This window comes from Anarrhichthys ocellatus, unplaced genomic scaffold (assembly GCF_004355925.1).
Source record: "Anarrhichthys ocellatus isolate YVR2014 unplaced genomic scaffold, GSC_Weel_1.0 scaffold19, whole genome shotgun sequence".
Taxonomy (NCBI): Eukaryota; Metazoa; Chordata; class Actinopteri; order Perciformes; family Anarhichadidae; genus Anarrhichthys; species Anarrhichthys ocellatus.
The window spans coordinates 2,391,947-2,413,210 of NW_022280049.1; the positions used below are offsets into that span (position 1 = coordinate 2,391,947).

Sequence of the window (21,264 nt, forward strand, 5' to 3'; positions counted from 1 at the left end):
GCCACTGTGTTGAATACTAAACTGCTCATCATGAACAGCTTTGAGGAAGCGCTTTGCTTTTCGTGTTTGCTTTAATCTGCATTTGTTAGCTCATGGATATCTTAAGAGTCGCACTGGGAGTTTTGCTTTACTCCTACATTCCTGTTCGTACCTTTCATCTAACAGATAGCAGCCTCACTGGTTTCTGATCCACTTCATTGCTGCGCTTTGTCAGCAAACACTTCCTCAGCACTTCCTGCAGCTGCTTCACAATAAAAGCCTTCAGGCTGCATAATCAATTTTTTTAGGTAACACTATTTTTCTGGTTGCTTGATTGCTGTTTGTATGCCTACCTTTGTGTTTCTATTGAAATCATGGGAACACCTTCATGAAATCTGACCAATACAAAACCAGTAGTGTAGATGTATCGTGTGATTACAGCAACTTAAAAATGAATTTTGATGGTATATGTTTTTGTTTGTTGAAAAATGAGACAATCATTGTAAAAAATTGTTGCATTTTTATTATTAAAATGGAGAAGTTATTACAAAGGAATTATTCTGCAAATCAACAGCTGCTTATAAACTCAACCAACTAAACTATAACTGCCTAAAATGACGATCTCTCTCTTGCTTATAATTGGCACCAAATTACATAATTCTTCCCAGAAAACCTCGGAAATGATGGACCCAAAAAATAAAGCGTGATTTCATCTCCCAACATGAAGGTCTAAATATTGTTTCAAAACCCTCTCCATGCTGAAAGAAATACAATTCTGTTAGAGAGATACTGAATTATTTAATTCTTTCTTTCTTTTATTAGAATAAGCTTATAAAATAGCCATCACTTATACATTTTTACTATTCTGCAGTTACCAAAATTAGACATTTTTACATCCTACACATGAGGGCTGTAAGGTGCCCTTGAAGGCCTTTTCTGTTAAGCTGTTGCAAGGATAGCCAAGAACTTTAGAGCTACAGTTAAGTTTGTATATAGTTAATGCTACAACAGCTCGGCATTTTGGGACATTTCTTTGCAGGCAGAAGATAGTGCGATTTCTGTCTGACTAGGAAACACAGTGCACAAATCTCCAAAAGGAATCCCGGAGCTGCTGAGGTTCATTACCTTTCCTGTTTACAACCCAACGCCTTTCTATGTCAGACAGCTTCTCACCCCACCTTCGATCCAGCTAGCTGTGGAAAACATGCGAATGATTTGCTGTCACACGTGATCGGTCGTGCAAGCGAGTTTGATCACAGCTTGCAGGAACCCTTGCACCTGAGATAATACTTCATTTGTAAAATGCTATTTTCAGACTGTCAAACTGCATATATGTCTTTTCGGTCTGCAGCAGCAGGTAGCCTCTCTGTCCAGGTGTTAACCAAATATGAGCACCGCAACTTGATGTTGAGTTTCCTATCCAGGAGAAGGAAACTGTCTTCAAGTTGTGAAATAGCACTTGTGCAATATTTTTCTCTGACAGTTTCAGACGTATTGGCGAGTAACTCCCTTTTACCATTGAAAAAGGATCTATAGTGTATGTTACCTCTCTAAGCTAAAAATCTATCACAGCCTTGCGGCCCTGAAAGCTAAAGATTTAGTCTTTTTGTCAGGTTGCACAATGTTGGCCCTTTATAGTAGAGGTTTCTGCTCGTCAGCATGTTTGCTGAAGTTCCTCTCATTGGGGATTTAATTGTGCTCAGACTATGCAAATTTCACAGCTAAGGCTAATGCATTTGCACTGCCCAGAATTGAATGTCTTGGTAGACAGGCTACAGCTTGTGACTGCATGTGCACACGCACACACACACACACACACACACACACACACACACACACACACACACGCACACACACACACAGGTAGCGGACAGTTAAAGTGTGCACTTAGGGCAGTGAGAGGGATCCAGATGGCATACATGAATTCCATTCTCTATATCACGTTGTTATAGGCTCTCACCAAGCATATCACACCAGCTTATTCCATACAGCAAAGTAATTGGACTGATGTTTTTCCTATGCGACATTTCTTATCACACATTGAAAAAACAATTTTCTTTCCATATCATTCTGTCTGTAAGCACAGACTGTAGCAAGCAGACTCTGTAAACAGAACGATATATTCCTGGATGCCTATAATCATGCTGTAAGTATTTGTTCCTCTCTATGCAGATGAAGTGGTTGTACCAGAATTGGGTGAGCACAACTTCATACATTTCCTATTTCAAAAATAATTCTGAAGTTTCCAAAAACACCACCCGAAACAGTTTAAAACACCGGGTAATGTTCCCTTTCCCGCTGCAGAAGATGTCTATAAATCACATATTATGCAAACCTGTGAAATTGATGATGAGATGGTGTGTGGCGTGGCTTCATAGCAGCTCTCTCTCTGTTATTCATGCAGAGGCTTTTCTCTCAGCACGGATAAACAGATGTACGGAAAGTGAACGACTGACCTGGCTCGCCGTAGAGGTGAGCTGTCAGCAACAACAAGAAAACACAGAGTGCTCGTGGTCATCACTAAAGGGCAAAGTTCAGCTAATTATACTGGAGTTGTTCATCTGGCAGACAAACAGGGAAACAACAGTCTATTTAACAACATATCTAGCTGGCTGTGTTTCCTAGTGTGGAATGCCTAATGAATACACACTTAATCGTGGGTAAAAAAAAAGCCCAAACAAATAAAAATGTGCAGTGAAGAAGATGGTGCAAAAGAAAAGATGGATAGACATGATGAAATATGAAAATAGCGAAAGGGAAACTAGTGAGTGGTGGCAGAAATCGGGCCAATATGTGTGGAAGAACAGGGAATAAAGGGAGGGTGAGAAAGAGAGGGAGATGGAGAAGGTGTGAGAGGAGGAGGGAGGTCAGCAGAGATGTGGAGATGGGCGGAGGAGGAGGGGGAGAGATGAGCCCCCAATGTTCAGCTGTCAGTGCTTCCTCTGCAGGTGGGGCAGGAGGAGTGCCAAGTCCCTCTCTCCCACTCACACAGACACCCATGCATCACTCTATAATGGATGCTTTACACTGGTGCCAGAGAGAGAAAGACTGAGGCAGAGAGAGAGGGAGACATGGTGAGAAGACGAAAGAGAGACATGGGGGAGGGTGAGTACTGGAAAAAAAAGAAAGAAACTGCTATGAGCAACAGGGAAAAGGAGCTAAGGAAAATGCCAGCGAGGATTAAGGCAGTGGAGTCGAGGTAGCAAGGAAACGGACAGACAGACAGACAGACAGACAGAAACCTCCATCAAGTCATTAGACCAATCAAGAGAGGAAACAGACGAGACCGTCTGGGAGCAATATGATGCAGCTATTGGTTTAATTGATCTAAAGCCTAACAGGATCAAAGCACGCCAGCCAGCCAGGAGCTGCAGCCACCGTCCCCCCTCCAGCATCCTACTGTCACTGTCCATTAGGAGGTGTATGAATGCGCCCATGACAATGATTTATCAAGAATGATTCATAGATGGCATCTACCTGAACTAATGACTTGCCAGCGTCTTCACTGGGGATTGCAGGTCATCAACAGATGACATATTCTGTAGTCGCCTCGTTCATCAGCTGCGATTAGATTCCAAAAACAATCTCAGCGATACATCACCAGATGGGTCTCATTGTATTGTCTTGGAGAATATTGCTGAGGCAGCCCATGTGTGCCACGTGTCGCTCAAGCTGCCGAAGCCCATCCGTACGGCCGTGGATCTGGGGCTGCAGGTATATGCAATGCTCTGAGATATTACCTCGGTTGATGGAGGCACGGATTTACTAAAGTACTCAATTATCCCCTGCTTCTTTCTCTGACCCGCTGCTCGGCTCTTTAACACCTATAACTCCATGCTTTATAGGCTCAACTACCTGCTGCAAGCAGAGACAGACTGATGGCTGGACTACCTGAATGAACTGCCTCCACCGTTTTCAGGCCATTTGTCAATTCTTCATTCCTCTGCTCTCTTCTGGCAAGGGATAGGTAAAGCTGCCTCACTCTGATGGACAGCCCAACTGGATATTATTTTCTAAAATGTGTTACCTCAAACAGGCTATCTGACCTCAGTGGAGTCATCTTTACGCCAATAACACCCCTCCCACCCCACATTACTCGGCGGAGCCCCCTTTTTTTTTTCTTCTGCTCGATGCAACTTTTCTCTTTGCAACCGTGAGTAGTGAGGAGAAAAAAACCTATTTGCTGCTTGAATTAGGCCGTTTCCAATTTCTTACGAGCCCAAAAGAGGGTAATGTTTTTTAGTTGGTGAGTAATTCTCAATCTTTAATATAAGGCATTCTTTCTCCTGCTGTACAAAGTCAAAGACACTGCTGTTTCAAAGAGCGACTGGAAAATGCCACATAGGCCACTTGTTAAAAGCAGTTTGCTTTTTCCACACAATGACGGCCACACTATATGGCAGACAACAAAGCCGAATAGTCAGCGTAAATAAATACAAGCATTCTTGCTCCGCAGAGATGGCATCCCCCTGGTTTAATTATCACTCTTGTCAATCGAGGTGGAAGAATACGGCACCTGACAAGGCACGTCCCCATTCTCTCATCTCGCATAGGCCTTTTTCACACCCTGAGATGCACAGACACCCTTCAGCAAACAGCCAAATCAAACCTCGAGATGGAGGCATTCTGTTGCCCCAAACACCCATGTAACTTTACAGTGTCGAGTTGCTGAAGAAATAGGGTCTATTCAACTTCGACAATTGTCCCTGGTTTTTCTTAAGCACAAGGCATTTGCACAACAATGGCAGCTGAAACGTGTATGAATAACATCCCAGGGATGTGGCTGTGCAGCTATCTTTTTCGGTGACTCCAATTCACATTGCAGCTCTTGCAAGGTGCCTTTATTTGATGCTGAAACTCTCCAGGAGATGAGTGGCTGCCACAGGATGACTGAGCCAACAGAAATGAAGTCGACATCGAATGTGGATGGATCGCACCTCCATATCTGTACGTTAAGAGCTCAGCACAGGGGCACTATGGAGTGGGGGTATGCAGCCCTGTAGGCCATTCCACAAGGAGAAGCTCCCACGGGTCTCGTTTCAGAGAGGAAGCCCACACTTGTTATTTCCAAAGGTCATAGCCAGATATAACATTACGGTTGAAGCAGTGATGTAGAGTAACACTCGCACATTCTTCATCTATATGGCCTGCTGGCCTCCTTCCCCACTCCGTAAAATAAGGTAATTTAGGGCAGCATTTTACATTAGCCTTGGATTACCTGGCGATATCTCAAGATACGGCAATGAATGAGTACACAAGTTCTCAAAGCTCAACACACCCGCACAATTCCCCAGCAGTCTCACTACAACCGTTTGTTTGTAGTGTTCCCTCTCAGGACAACTATTAGCCTACATGTACATGGTAACTGATTGTCAGAGCAGAGGTTAGGTGCTCGTGGCAATGCAGGCTCTGAATCCCACAACGACAGCACGGTATCAGCCAGATTGACAAGAGGGAGATTGATTCGAGTTCCAATAAACATTGTTGTCAGTCTTACTTACCTCCTCTCTAGGTCCACTAGGTAAATACATGCCAGAAACAGCACAGTAGTGATTTGCACTGATTTGTGCGGTGAAATAACAACAGGGCCCAGACAACACCTTAACAAAGAGGTCTGTTCCAGAACCTTCTATGTGATGTCACACACAAAGCCGTTTAACCCCCAAAATATTAAGCGATTCAAATATAATTATCAAAACAGTCATGAATAATGCGCCGCTTCACGTCAGGTGGGGTGTATAAAAAAGTGTGACAGGCTGACAGTTATTTTAATCATTGATTCATTTGACAGTTGATCAATTTATAATTTGGTCCAAATATCTCAAAACACCCACACGACTTCCCAAAGCCCAAGTTGACATATTCATATTGCTTGTTCTGTCCGACCAACAGACGGCAACATATTAGAGTTACCATCATGGAAGATATTCACATGTGTTGCTCTGGAAGCAGTTCATTTTTGATTTATTGATTATCAAAGTAGTTTCTAGATAATTCTCAGCCTACTGACTAATCGACTAATTGTGTCATCTCCAGACATGTCAGCTCTTGACATATATTAGAAAACATTATGTTTGTGTGTGTAGCTTATAAATGATCGCTGACCACTACAAAAAAGTCAGACCAGCTCAAACTCAGAGACAAATGTTGATGTATTGGTGTTAAATATCACAAAGTTAATAATAAAATCAAGATAAATGTTCAGTATATATTTAAATAAGTCTCATCAAATTAAATGTATCCATTGGATAATCCTTTATCAACTCCGCTTTATTATTTAACCAACTAATCCTCTCATACGTGCAAGTCTACATTTCTGAAGATCTGAAGCTTTTCTTTGCCAGCCATTTGGCCTTCAGATGATTCACTGACTGCACATAAGAGTACTTGACCATACTTGATCATAAAGGACACGGCAGTTTGTGCCTCCCTGTAATCACAACATCACGCTGAAGTCACTCTAACAGAAGCTAGTTTCTCACCCAATCAGCAGAGGAAAGCTGTACAGTAATACATCAATTCCTGTGACTTCCAAGTCAGATGCTTTCCAAGACTGCATGAATCATACATTTTTAGTCCGAAAATCCAGAGCAAGTAGTTCACTGTGGAGAGCAGCCGTTAATAAAGATAATATTTCAGATTTGATTTGAGAAAAACATCCTTCCACGTCATTTTGTTTTTTTCAATCTCTCTGATCCTCGATTCCTACACATCCCACGTTGCATTCCTCCATTAATCAGCTTCTTTGCTATCCTTCACTCTAAATGGATTCAAAAACTTCTTACCCTTAGCTGAAAACAGAGTACCTGTCACACTGCCCTCTTAACACTCGTGGTTCAAGCGGTTTCAGCTGTTTGCTAGGTGGTGGTTTTGCATTAAAAAGCCTTGGTACTCATTGCAATGTTGTAATAAAAGCCAAGCATTTAACATGAACATTTATGGTCCTCAATAACCCAGAAGTCTTAATAAAAATGAAAGCTGACATTGGCATGAAGGATCCTCCACACTAGCTGTCTTTAATGTCCAAGACGTTCCATTAAAAGGAGAGCACTTCCTCAGAAGCGGAGCTTTTATCCTGATTGCTTACAGGAAGAGAAGAAAAAAAAAAGGAAACCGAACGACCTTCAGCAGCTCCACAACTAGCCCTTCATGAGAGCTCTGTGAGTAGAGGCGTGCACAGCCGGGACGCAAACGCCGAAACATGTGCATAGATAGACAGCAGGCTTTCTGTAGGTTGTCAAGAGAGAAACAGATAAATATATATACAAAATATAGGCTTCACCTCTGAGTCATTGGCTACTTGGTATTTTTTTCAAGTGCAGAGAAACTATCTTCCATTTTATATCATAATGATTATTACGAGATAAGGAAAAAGCCAAATCTGCATGTTCAATTAGTGCCTGCGCGATGCCAGATAGATAATACATGGAACTGACTAATGTCCTTGCTTGTGAACTTCTTCAGCCGTTTCCTGTTTGAAGCCCGGGAAAAAGAAGATGGGGACAGAGATTTCCATCTGTGATGAACACAACTGTTGAGCTATATTTAATAAGCTGGTCAAAAACACTCTGCTGCCGAGAGGGACTGCGCTTTTAATGACCATTCTGCTTCCAAAGTCTCAGATGTGCGGCTAGATTGCTTGCCACATAGCAGACAAGGCAGCCATCTTATTAATAGCAACACACCACACATGCTGCAGACTAGGGAGCAGAAACCCAGAGAGGGAGAAAGGGAGAGAGAAACACTGGCACATGGAGAGAAAGCGTGTGTCCCTTGCATGCTTTTACTGTGTGTGAAGGCAGGGAGACAGATGGGTGCAGTGAGGAGGAGATTAGATGGAGGAGGCAGGGCACAGACCGGGGTCTAAAATCCAGCCCTCACGAGAGTACATCCAAGCCATGCCTCCACACAGGCCAGAGGAGGGAGGAGGTGATGGATGTACCCTGTGACTGGAGCCCTCGGCACGCCCACATGGAGACGCCACCAAGGCCAGGCCAGAGGAGCAGGCAATCAAAAAGAAAGGCCAGAGGGCTAGGATGATATAGGAGGATCCAGCTTATTAAATAGGCTTCAGGAGGAGCACGGAGCATCTGAAGTAAGTTGTCACTCTGCCACCAACAGGCATAAAAGGAGTCTCTATTAGATGGAAAGTCTATGTACTGTAGGCAGTGATGACAGACTGTGTACAGTAAGAGTGGGAATACTGTCATTAAATGCACCGACACACCAGGGAGCTCCAGAACAGTGTGTCACCCCGCTGATTTACTTCTTTTTTAGCCAGCGCCTCGTTATCCCGCATCTGAGCAGCAGGTGAAGGGAAATGTTTGTGTGAGACGCATGAGAACCCGATCCATGCTATGTTATCATATCCTACCGTGTGCCACTCCTGAATTCAAACGCGCCGCATTCAATGTGACACCACTGCCTCTATTTCTAGGCGCAGAGTATGAATTTATATTCGCGAGCAAGTCGAAATGAAAAGCCAAATCAGGAGATGAACAATCTTGTTTCCTGACTTAATTTCCATTCAGAGGGCAAAGTAGAAAACTGAATCTAAGCTTCTCTTCACACAAATCCTTTACTAGAAGCCACCTGAAACCAGGTGTGCTCACGCCACAGTGTCTAATTCATTTGATTATAGATTTTTGCATCGAGGATCACCACGAAGCAGATCCAGACACTTTGATTCCTTTCTTGTTTACTGCGTTGTCTTGGCAACAAGAACGTCCAACCAGGTTTCAGCTCAACATTTAAGACTATGGGAGAGGAGGAGGAGGAGGAGGAGGAGGAGGAGGAGGAGGAGGAGAGGAGGGGTAGAGTATAGCGGAGGTTGTGAAAGCAGGTGCAAAAAGACTTTTCTTCACTTGGATTTCCTGTCACATCCTGCAGCCCACTCCAGTCCTAAACTTTATATAATTACAACAATCTGTGCTCCGAGAGAGACTGTGTGAAATCCGATTGCCATTGGTAACATTCGCAGCAAGAGTCCCGTCGTGATAGAAGGCTTCCTGTTTCAATTTGCTAGAATCCCTCAAGTTTTAGTGGCTTTTTTTTATTTTTTTTTATCCCATCAGCGGGGCATACATTTCCATTCACGGGAAAAAAACAGACCCGGTAATATCCAATTTACTGGGAGGCGGAGGATATGGTTTCACTGGCAGTATAATAACATGCTACATGGAGCGTAACATTATGGAGTATGAATAAAAAAGGCATTTATGGTAAAAATTCAATCGAAAAGCAGTCATCATTCATCGGAGGAAATCAAGGCAATTAGTAACACTTTAATGCAAATTGGAGAATGCAAAACAGATCACAAATCCCTGGCACTGTATTAGGGACCGAAGAAGAGCAGCTCAAATGACCTCTTTCAAATGCACGTGGGCCGACTAATCAAAAATCCAAGATCACAGCATCTACTCTGCCTAGTGACAAGAAAATTAAATGTGAGTGGATGTGTGCAATGCCTGATTTATACCTCTCACGCACGGCAGGCATACATACTGCGGTGGATTGCGTGTAGCATGTCATTTTTTTACAATTTCAAATCCTTTGTCAGGCGGTCTTTCATTTAAAGTATTCCTTTGGCGTGATACAATAGTTCCATATAAATAAATTGATGGAAGAGTTGGATGATGAGGAGGGGCTCCTGGGCCTAGAATTAATAAAGGAGGTCGTTGTTGTAACAGGATGTGAGGTACTTATCAGGAAAACCCATCTCCCGGCTCTGATGTCCGCGGTGCATGTTGCGAAAGTCACATTTTTCAGGAGGTGCGGCTCTCTGCCAGCTCCACAAACCCTCTCTGCACAAGCTTTTCCGCAGAAGTATAAATTAGGCATTAGTGTGTGGTGTTTGGGAGTGTGCCACTTAATAGCTTCCTGACCACAGTACCGCCTTAGACCAATCCTTTATCTCATGCAAGAGTGATTTCTTTAATGCAATTCACTTATATGTGATGTAGAGTAAAAGCTCCGTGTTACATTTCCAATCATGCATGTCCAAAGCAGCATGTTTGTGGCTTGTTAACATGTTCACAAGCAGCCTTCGTGAGTGTGGTTGAGTGTAAAGATTTTCCATTTGGAATATTACCACCACATCAACAAAGTAGAAGAACATAAACATTGCTATACACACCAACACCTCAATATCCTAATAGCCTGTCATGTACATTGTAAACAACACCGCTATCAATTAAATGCTAAACAAACAAGCCAGCTTTTTAAACGTACGGACGAATACGTGACTGACGGTAATAATTTCAGGTTCAGGATGATGCTGTGTTGATTTGGCTCTGCAGGCTGCAATTCATGGACGGAGCTCAAAGGACCAGCTCCTGAGCCAAAGCACTCCCTGTAAGAACGTACCAATAAGGAGTAATTCAATGACGCATTAGAGGAGAATGAGTATGACGAATGTTTATCGCATGTCCGGGTTCACTGTGCATGCTGCATTCAGTATTTAAGACATAAGGGCAGTTAATCATCACGAAGGAGCACTAAGGTAGCCAGCAGATAAACAACATTGTTGACAAAGAGACGGTGTGTTATTTAGAATGACACTAAAAAGCTCTCCCTAGTACACCATGTCCCTTTCTTTTATCTTGCTTACAAAGACACATTATAGCTACATGTATATTTCTGACAGAGAGGGATACGAGGAAACCAGCAGAGTACATCAAGACCCATATGTGGTTTGAAATCTGCCGTGCAGTTTCAATTTCCGGATGGTAATGAACATCACAATAATTTAAATGCAAACACCTGCTCCTAAAGCATTCTTTATGCTGTGCAGTACAGTAGAATACATTAGTCAATAACTCTCTAGCTGCATCACCAGTTCCTGAAATCAAGCAGCCTACACACCAGCAGGCATGAGCTCCACAGCTGTATCACCCACCCAACTCATTCTGGCTCTACTGTACCTTCAGAGTGGTGGGAGAGGGTGAGCAGGCTGACGCAGGAAGCTCCAATGCCAGAACCGAACACAGTGATGCGGTTGGAGTCTCCTCCGAAGAAGCCGATATTCTCGCTAATCCACCTTAAAGCCTGGATCTGGTCCAGGAGCCCGTAGTTCCCTTTAGCAGCCTGGTCACCAGTACTGAGGAAGCCTGCAACACACACAGACAATAAGAGATTAAAAAGTCACCCAGAGACAGCTAGACTAATTAGAAGAAGAACAAAAAAATCACATTTTATACCAATATATGCACTTGACCAAAAATAAAAAGTAGGTGTTCTGCAACTTGCACGTGCAATAGGCCACAGATAATTATTTTGCATGCGCACCTGCAGCATAAAAGGTTTTCTGCAGGGACTAGCCCCACCCCAAATGTTTTCAGAAGAACAATCAAACCGGGTGACAGCGGCGCTGAAACCATGACTTATTGGATGACACGGCTGTTGGTCAAACCACATGTCATCTGCACCTTATGGGAAATCAATGGCATGTCTCCCCGGGTGAGCACCCATCATCGGATGTATTGAGCAGTCCTGATGAAAACCTTAGGAATCTATGAAAATTCCACAACCAAGATAATAACAAGATTTACAATCATTTTGATGCTGCAAAAACCCTCCATATGGACTGCAACCTCATTATATATCCCATCAGAGATACCACCTTGCTCTGACATATTTCAATTGTCTCTCACGCTCTGAAGTCCCACATACTTCCAGTCCAAACATTCACAACAGGCACTATCCGCGCACTTTTTCCCTCCGTGTCTGTGTAATTTGCCATATGATGTCTTGAGTTGAACAGTGCGTCTCTCTTGGGTACATCATAGCTCATGTTAACACACCACCCTCTCCCAGCTGCTCTCCAGGGCCTAAGCCCTGCTGAATGATGGGTAATCGAGAGTCGTGGGAGAAGATCAAAGGCAAGCAATCCCTGAAGTCCCCACGGTGGACTCAGTGTCCATCAAACCCTTGAACATGCATACGAGCTGACAGCTAGGAGACGTGCGTGGAAACCCGAGACCTATATATGGTTTGAAATCTGCCGTGCAGTGGCAGCACGTCAACAGCAATAACTGTGTTGGTATCACACGATTGTTTCTAACATCTATTTCATGGTCGATGCCTCATATAATGATAAGCTCTCTGTGTTCAAGTCCTAAGGGGGCAAAAAGGAATACTTTGGATATCAACAATGTAAAAATAAATAAATAAATCTTTGTTTTTTTTGACTCAGGTCAGCACCGCCATGCTCACTTTAGATAAACACCGATTAGATTAGCAGCTGCTCTGGTCTCATGTATGTACAAAAAGGATGCATGTCCGCCAGTCCCCTGTTTTGTCTCTTTGTGTGAATCAGAGACTACGCAGGGCACAGCCTCCTGCCCCACCCCTAACAGGACACCCGCCTCGCCCCGAGTGCCTGTTGGCAGCAACCAAGAGGGTGGGCAGGGAAAAGGCCAGGCCTGATCATCGATAGGAGAGAGGCGGTGGCACAGTAAGCAAAGCAGGAGACAAATGGATCAACAGATGGTCTCCTTCAGACGCATCCCTGAGGATGACAGAGCAGCAGGGCACATGCAGAGAGAGAGTGAAAGAGACAGGCGGGGGAACAGAGACGCAGACAGAGGAAGAGGGAGAGAGGAGAAAGGAGGACTCCAATTGAAATGCTTTTCTTTTTCTCTTGCGGCTCCTCCTTGCGTCATACTCATAACTAAAAGGACAACAGCTTTTACAACCCTCTCCCGGGTGCCGTGGAGACGTGACTCTCCCAGAATAACCCTCATTTGCGAATTGGTTCACACTTCACCAAGGGTATGTCAGATGGGTTGAGAAATGTCAGGAGACCGGCATGAAAAACGGATTTTCTGCAACTGTTATTCTAATTGAAAATATATAGCAAAAACGTTTTCCGTTTGGCATTGTAATACGAGGCATCACTGAGTGACAACATGTACATCATTGGAGCTGGATCCCCAGCTGGCAGAATAAAGCACTGCTCAATGTTCCAGTTTTTTTGTGATTTTTTTGTTTTGTTTTGTTGAGCAGTGTTGGTTCCTCTGCATCTATAAATGAAACTGGTCATTAAAATGTAGAGGTGGAGTCCAATATCTTAGACAACAAGACATGCTGCAGGCACCATTTTAAAATACATCAAATATGGCTGCTGGTTATGTTTTAATTGGAAAGGTGACAGAAAGTATTTTCTTTGGAAAGCAATTAAGATAGCAAAGTAATTGTTTTCATGCATGGTTATTTCTATTTTTACATGTATAGCAGACCGTTGACTTTACGCTTGTGCTCCGAGGTGTTTGGTCTTTTTAGTTTCCTGCATGACCTTGGGACTTTCAGTCTTCTTTGCTAGAATAAGGTACAATAACTGACCATTTCAATAATGTCACATATCAAGCTATATATTCCCTTTTTCTCTGGATTGAGTTATCTAAATTTCCAAACCTCCTCACTCACCAGGGATTGGGTTATAGATTTCCAGATCTAGCAGATGATCCCCGTCTCATCAGCACTGCGTGGGCTTTGGCCACACGTGAACCATGATGTGCAGTGCACTATCTGCTCACAGCTCCCTCCTACACAGGACCTTGGGATTCTGGGCTGCAGCTCAGTGCTTCTGAACTATGTGGTCAGGCTGACTATGTGCTTGACTTCGCTACTCAACCTGACATTCAATTGAGAGTTTTAATACACACTAGGTGCCGCTTTACAATAAGCATTTAATTATGAACTGTAATCACATTATATCCATCTTTGTTTGCGGCCTGAACTCAAATCGATATGCAAATTCTCTTCTAAATGATCTGACCAATTAACTTTGGCACAAACAGTAAACACAATCACAGTGTCCCAGTCAAGTTAATTCAACCAACATAAAATAATCATTAAATAGTAAATAGTTCTAGTTGTTCTGATACTTTGAAAGTGACGTGCATGTAAATCAATTTGTGCTAATTCAATTTTCTCCGCGACATTATTGTGGCTGTTGCTTGTTCTGTAACGGATGTTTATTTTTTTTCAATTTTGTCTCAATAACTGCGGCAAAGCCCAATCCTTGCACCTTCAGGTGCAACACCAATGTCGTTCTATGGTACTGAACTACGCTGGAGAGAAGAAATCCCACAACTTATCTGTTAGTCAAACCGCCTTGAATCATGTTTGTCAAATCCAAAACACATTTGAGAAAACCGTTTGTATAAGTTGCAAACAGTCATGCCAACCAATAACATCTCAAATTGTCTCGACGCTTGAAACAAAGATACTCCAAAATGGAATCCAACCTATCTACACGTCACCTGGATATGATGTGAAACTTGCAAGAGAGTTCCTTATTCACAGCAAACAAACTGCATGAGTTAATAACAGTGATCCTGTGCTCTTTCTCTGCACTCTGAACTGTAATTTGTCCTGACTGATTACATGATGTGTTTTTGCATGGTGTCTCAGAGCGGCCCGTCCTTGACAGTGATGCGGTGCACTGTTGCTGTATGAAGACCTGGTATTTTCTTGTTGTGGCAGCACAGAGTCAGAGATTCAGTCCTGATCTCAGTCGGAGTGGCAGCGGCGGCCGTGGTCCGGTCGCAGCCATGGTCAGGTCGCACCTGTCACCTTGCATCGCCCATTGCCGGACAAAACATTGTGTGTCTGCAGTGCGGCTCTCCCTACGAGGAACTGAGCCCGCCCTTGTCATTCTTAACATGACCAGAGGGTCAGTTAATGCATACAGCATGACAGCGTCCCCCTCTCTGCCGTGTTTAAGCTTCAGCCAACGTGCAATACACGAGCAGCAGAGACCGGGAGATCACCGCTCGAATCCAACACCTTCCCAATTCCACACATATTCACACACCAGCCAGAATCGTTGCATCACCGTCATATCAGCGAAAGTGAGTTTATTTTTCAGGGAAAAGGCAGCGCCGAGCGTGATGCCACATAATGCATTTTGCGGCTTGATCATATTTTATCAATAAGCGAGCACCACTATCTCAGTCTAAACTGAGCGTCTCCGTTTCCTCCTGAGCCGCGGCAGTGATTTCCTTTAGCCATGCCTCTCAGCATTGATATTGCTCTATTGATTATGATTTAAATGTCTGTTTCCCATACGGTGGGCTATAACTCAGAGTGTTGCGGCGAGAGAGGTGATGATAATGATCGCTCCGACCCCAGACATCTCTCTTAGCCTGGTCTCCCAGATAATGGAATGTGTGTAAAGTAATGGCGGAGGGTGAGAATGGGGCGAGGAAGGGTGACGGGGAGGGCAAAAGCTTGTTATTGAGCTGAAGAGTTAGCTTACATAGGGACAAATGGAGGGAGCGGATAGGGAGGAGTGGAGGAAAAGAGGAGGAGGAGAAGGAGGACGGGAATAACAGCGGTGACGTAACAGAGGGAAGGTTTTTGGCTTTCATTCATTCTCGCTGTTACTTTGCTTTCTCCCTCTCATCCTCTCCCTCTTTGGGGGTGCCTGTTAACAAGGCCGTCTGTGTCCAAACTCTCCTTTGGAACCCCCCTCCTCATCTCCCTCTTGCCCTCTCTCTCTCTATCGTTTCTCCCCCCTCCTCTTCTCTGGGGAAATAAAGGTCCACACAGTTGCAGCCTTGACAGCCTCCCCTAAGAATCCCCCACGACAAAAGAGCTCCAACTTCCCCCCAGCCAGGCCCGGGCTGAATGGGAGCCTCTGGGGTGTGGATGAGAAGCAGAGGAGGGAAGGGGGCCACCCTCCACACAGCCACATAAAGGGCCTGTGTGTCATGCTCCCGATGAGCAAGGGACATACCCAGCGATCCATCCTCCACACAGGGAGTCATTCCAACAAGATTTTTCATCATCTTTTTGTGGTGAAGGTTTCAGCATGCCGACGAAACACAACAAAACAAAAACAAAAACAAAAAAAAGCTGGGTGAAGGAAGGGAAAGGGGGCAGGAGGGGGTGGGGGGGCGAATGAAGGTGATTGCCACTTGGATCAGTGTACAGCTCCTGTTTACAGCTCGCTGCCCAATAGCATGGCTGGAGCGCAGTCTATATCTGAGGGCAGGAGAGCAAGAGAGATAGAGAAACAGAGAGAGAGAGACAGAGAGAGAGAAGGGCAGGCAAGCACAAGAAAGGCTCTTTATGGTAGCCTGAACACTGAAGGCCATTTACCCAACACCACATCCTTGTTTCCGGTGGAGGAGAAAATAAAGACTTGGGAAAAAAAACGAAAAAAACCCAACGTTTTGATTGTCATCCCTACTAGTTCTGTATAAAATGAATGTAGCGTAATAGCATTATCAAACAAAAAAATGGTGAAAAAGAATTTATGCATGAGCCCCTGATTCCAGCTGGCCTCACCACGAATCAATAATTAAAGAAAATATCAGACGGCCTTGAAAGGAAACAAAGTCATCCCATGTTTCAGGGGCCTGCCCCTCGACACTGGGCGAGCTCAAACTGAATGAGAACACGCTCACTAAACTGTAGGTCTCAAATAGGACTAAACCGACGACGAACAGAAACCTAAATAGTTCAGCTTGAATATTCGTCCCCTGTGCACACAATGACACGGATAGATGAGGCGTACGAAGCATGAACCAACACTGCAACTCCATTTGTGTGTGCTGAAAAGGTTGTGGGACAGTGTGATGCATGATGCTGGAGATAAAGCTTAATGCATACTGCGCTGCTGTATAAAGACTGAGCCACTCAAATGGAAAATGTGGTTTGTGTGCAACAAACCACTGTAAGGAGAGAAAAGAAAAAAAAGCAAACAAAATGTCAAGAGTAAAAAACCTGCGCCGCACAAACACCAAAGCCCATCTGACACATATCTGAGCCCTTAAAACCCAGATCCCTTACAGACAGACAAGGGCCTGTTAGAGCAGACAGGGATGAGAAACAGATACTGTAAGCAGTGCTGGTGGTGCATGTGGCAGCTGTTGGTCATCCTGCATGTGACTTTGTGGCTGCTTAATCTGATTGTTTGATGTGTCCCGGTGGTCAGGCGACACTATTCAAGGGCTCTGGTGAGCAGCAGCACTGGCAGCAACTACAAATGAGCAGTTTGCATATGTATGACCCCTGGCACCTGAACGCCACTCAATCAATCACACATCGTCTATAGCTGCTGTTGGCTTTCAGGTTTTTTTTATCTTCCCTTTGCTTCCCTCCCACCCTCCCTTCACCATCTCTCCCTTTGCTCGAGTCATGTTTCCTGTCGTCCTTCGTTCTCAGTGTCTCTCTCTGTTCTCCGTCTCTGCCTCCATTGTTTTCCTTTCCCACTTATCACCTTCTCTCTTCTTTGTATCTCTCGACATCTTTTCCTTTCAGTGAATAGCACAGACAGTGGATTCTCAAAGACAGAGAAATGCTTTTACATTAAAGGAGAGCTTTGCATCTCACAGCTGGTGCGGAGGCGGGCCTGCATGCTCCTTCCTGCAGAGGGAGAGGGAGACGCTGGTGCTGCAGAGTCACAACTGTGAGGTCAAGCAGCTCTTTGGTTCCACTTGGAGGAACATGCATCGTGGGGAGATTCTTCATAAATAACAATTTGCCTTTACTTAATTCTCGAATTTAAAAGAATATACATTCTTAAAGTATACTCTCGATCCTTTGTTCACACAACACAACACTCTGGCAAGGTGTTCCGTCTCAATTTTTGGCCAGTGGCTGCACAAGTTCAAAGGCATAGTGTGAAACATGACAGCTAGCCGGGGTGATGTAATTTGAGGGCGTGGTGAGAAAGTTTAGCACCATCCAGCTCGGGGAGGCCGGGGCAGTTGTGCAGTGATGCGCCGTGATCCCACGGAGGAGATCAGACGCCGGCTTATCAAAGCACATCAGCGGAGCAGAGTAGGACAGAGAGGTCATCATTTAACGGATCTTCAAAGCCCGGCTGCTCAGGTTTCGGGAGCCCTGATAGCTGGCTATAATGAGTTTAGTTTAGGTTGACCCCTCCTAGGTTGACAAGAAATAAGCCCAGACAGCCCGTTCTACAGCTTTCATTCCCGCTAGTGTAAATCCTTTCTTCTTAAATTTGTTCATTTGTAAAACCCTGCCAACTTTAGTTGCAAATCAACGACAGCAATTTCAATGAACATCTGTTTTCCTGAGGTTTAGCACTGTGGTGTGTAACGTGTGAGTGATGTTTTATTTGTCTTCGGAAGGGTATATAATATTTCTGGCTACAAAAAGTGGTGCTGCTGCCAGTGAGGTTGTGTTCCGATTTAGAACTGGCTCCAAATTTAGAAGAAGTAATGATTAGTAAGGAAGCGTGCATTTTGATTCTGCTCATCATACATGGAAAGCTTGGACCTGCTCCGATTTTAACTCAATCAATATTTTTTTGTGTATCGTGTTATACACAATGCCACACAATTAAGCACTTAAATAAAAACCTGTAAAATGTAGGTATGGTGACGTACGTATATGATTCTATTTACAACAAATCAAATAACATTGTACCCAAAGGCTAATATATCTTGTTCCTATGTGTCATAGAGCTCCATTGTTGTCTAAAAACTATAAAAAACACATACGTAAATCAGACACAGCGTAGCACTGGATGACATGTTCCTCCATTATGATGAAAACTGACACTGTCGTTTGTTTTTGTCAATCTCACATAAACTGCACTTCTGCTTTCAATACCAGCACACCAAATCTTTGGCTGAAAGAAATGCCCCAACACTTTTTACTCCTGTGTAACATCTCCTAAAAACAACAGTGTCAAGATCTTATGAGGAATTATTTGGTATATTCGTGATCTTTTTTTTTTAAAGTGATTTACATCTTCAATAGTCACAAATAGGCTTGGTGTTGGTGGCAGAGATTACAGCTTTATATCATTACGTGAAAATAATTACATGGGCAAAGTTTATCCAACATGACGGTAGCATTTCCTGACAATATAAGAATACAGTGTTTTCATGTCATGTTGCTTTAAAAAAATATCGAAAAAGTTGTATTATAATAAAATATTGTAAACCAGAATTCAATAAACACTGGAATTAGTAAGCAGAACCAGAATCAATCAAATGTATATGCAACCAAGGAGCAAGGACAGTTTGTGTTTGGAACAATTAGGAAGTTTGTATGTGTGACTGGCTGCGCCCTGATGGGCTCCAGCCATGTGTGTATGAGAGAGTAAATGGGAGTGCCGTGGCACTGAGTGCATAAGTGAAGAAGAGGGCTTCCAACAGAGAACAGTGTGTGTGTGAGTATTTGTTTGCGGGTGAGCGTGTGTGGAGCCGCAGCAGTAGTGTGCGAGTGCTCGGAGGGGGGAGGGGGGGGGGGACGTGTGTGCGGTGAGGGAGGTATGGATATTAATCACCAGGAGGAGCATGGTTCTGTGGCGCCGGGCGGAGATGGATGGGGTGTGAGTGCAGTGATGTCACCCTGACAAATGGACCGGCCATGTTGGCTGAGAGTCGCACATCGCCTCTCATTTCAATTAGTTCCTTACACAACATCCCACCTAACCCACAATCTGCAGGTGACACACGCACAAACACGTACACTTTGGCCACACAACACACAACACCCACCGGTGCCCCTACCCCACAGCACAGCCCTCTAACAAGATGCACTGATCTGCAGGAATACAGTGGAGCTCTGTTAATTAATCTAACTCAATTATGACAGCACTTTTGCTTTCAATCCCAGCAGCCAGTCACTCATTACCATTCATATTATCAGCCAAGCACACTGACTAGGTCTACGGCCAGCACGCTAGCCAGTGGGAGCTGGCAGAGGGTCTGGGTGTGTTTACGGACTAAAGATTGGGCACTGCCCGTGTGTTTTCCCACAACATCAATTTGATGAAGTGCCGGCGCAATGGCTATATGCGAGCGGTCTCCTGGGCCAATGGTACCGGCGTGTGTCTACTCTCGGTATAAGATCTGTACCAGCCACCACAGTGAGCAGTGGTGCTGACTAACTGAGTTCAGGTATAAAAGGCCTCGCCTCCTCACGAGCTGTTTATAGCCTTGTTCTTAAAAGCCTGACACCAATAGCGAATGGAGCCAGGGCTGATTTTAAAGTGTCTGTCAACTACACAAGAGCTGTTAAGGCCTGTTTCCAAAGGTCTGATGCAGCTATCTGGAGCCAGTGAGCCTCATTTCAAAGTCCTTCCCGTCTCGAGTGAACTTCGACCCTGGAGGACTTCACTATGCTGTGGACTTTCCTCCTCGCCATTCATGTTAAACTACCTCCCAATCACCATCTTACTTCTCCTACACCGTCTCTCTTTACGCTTCCTCCCTCTTCTCCATCTGATCTCTGTCTCTCTCCGCTGCGATCCTCCTCTTCCTCACTCCGGTGGGATGGTGCAAGAAGATCACTTTGGTGTAAGCTAGGGCAGGCTGGGCCATGTGAGGCTGAACTGGGCTACGCAGCGCACACTCGAGAACTAAGTTGGGGATTTGATCAGAGCCTCCGGGGGTTCCAGCTCCGATTTCCAGCTTAACATCAGTGGTGGGTATCTCTTCATCTGCCTGTGAAAGCGTCAGGAGGTTAATACCAACCCTATAGAGAGGAGTGAGAAAGGGAAGGAACTTCATTGTGCTACAGATCTAATTACACCCCTACACATCTGTATTTATAGGTCCATCTAAATCTGAAGCTGGAGAAAAAAATGCATGTTTAGGAGCTCCATAATTACAGATGTTCTATCAGTGTGTCAATGCAGCAGCCCTTCTGTGAACTGTGATCAAGACTGCAGGTCTTCATCATACAATCAAAGGATGATATATAACTCGAGTGCCACCGAGAAAAGCAATCAAAGTGGGTGACTTGGGAAGATGAACCTGTGGTTATGTGGTTTGTTAACAATGCTCGCCAACACTGCACATATTTGATATGTCGATATTGGTGGTAGGATGAGTTCCTGTCTGCTAGAAACTGAAACCACTCGGTTTTGTACATGTGCAGAATTTATTACCTTCTACCTTGAGAGGGTGCTTGGCTTCACATAGTCCTTTGTTGATGAAACATGCCTGTTCTCTCACCCCGAGAACAGTGGGAAATGAAAAATGGATGAAAAGCCTTTGAAATAGTGTGTATGATTACCATAACACTTCTACAATAGGGGGAGTGTGCCTGTCATGTATTGTTGCACGTAACACAAGGGGTCCGCCCGATACAAAAGACACTTGTACCCATGTCCTACAAAAGATGGCTTATTTGCTTTATTTTCTTCCCTTTCAATTGATATTGAAGTCCTGTTCCCAGCAAGGGTCTCCACAATTGAACAGCTGAAGTCAGTCAGTATTTCATTTCTCTTTGCCGTTCTTTCTTTTAATCTAGCAGCACTAAAGGACGAGGTTCCAGCAACAACAAAAAGGT

The 21,264-nt window shown here is 44.2% G+C and overlaps 1 protein-coding gene across 4 annotated transcripts in view; it reads right to left on the reverse strand.

Annotated features, from left to right (window-relative positions):
• The window catches only part of nlgn3a (neuroligin 3a), a 91,162-nt gene that overhangs the window by 27,864 nt on the left and 42,034 nt on the right, over positions 1–21,264 (reverse strand). For all 4 annotated transcript variants that reach the window (XM_031857777.1, XM_031857774.1, XM_031857776.1 and 1 more), the window contains one exon: positions 10,902–11,087. In XM_031857777.1, coding sequence (XP_031713637.1) covers positions 10,902–11,087 — 186 coding nt within the window. The remainder of the gene's footprint in view (positions 1–10,901; positions 11,088–21,264) is intronic.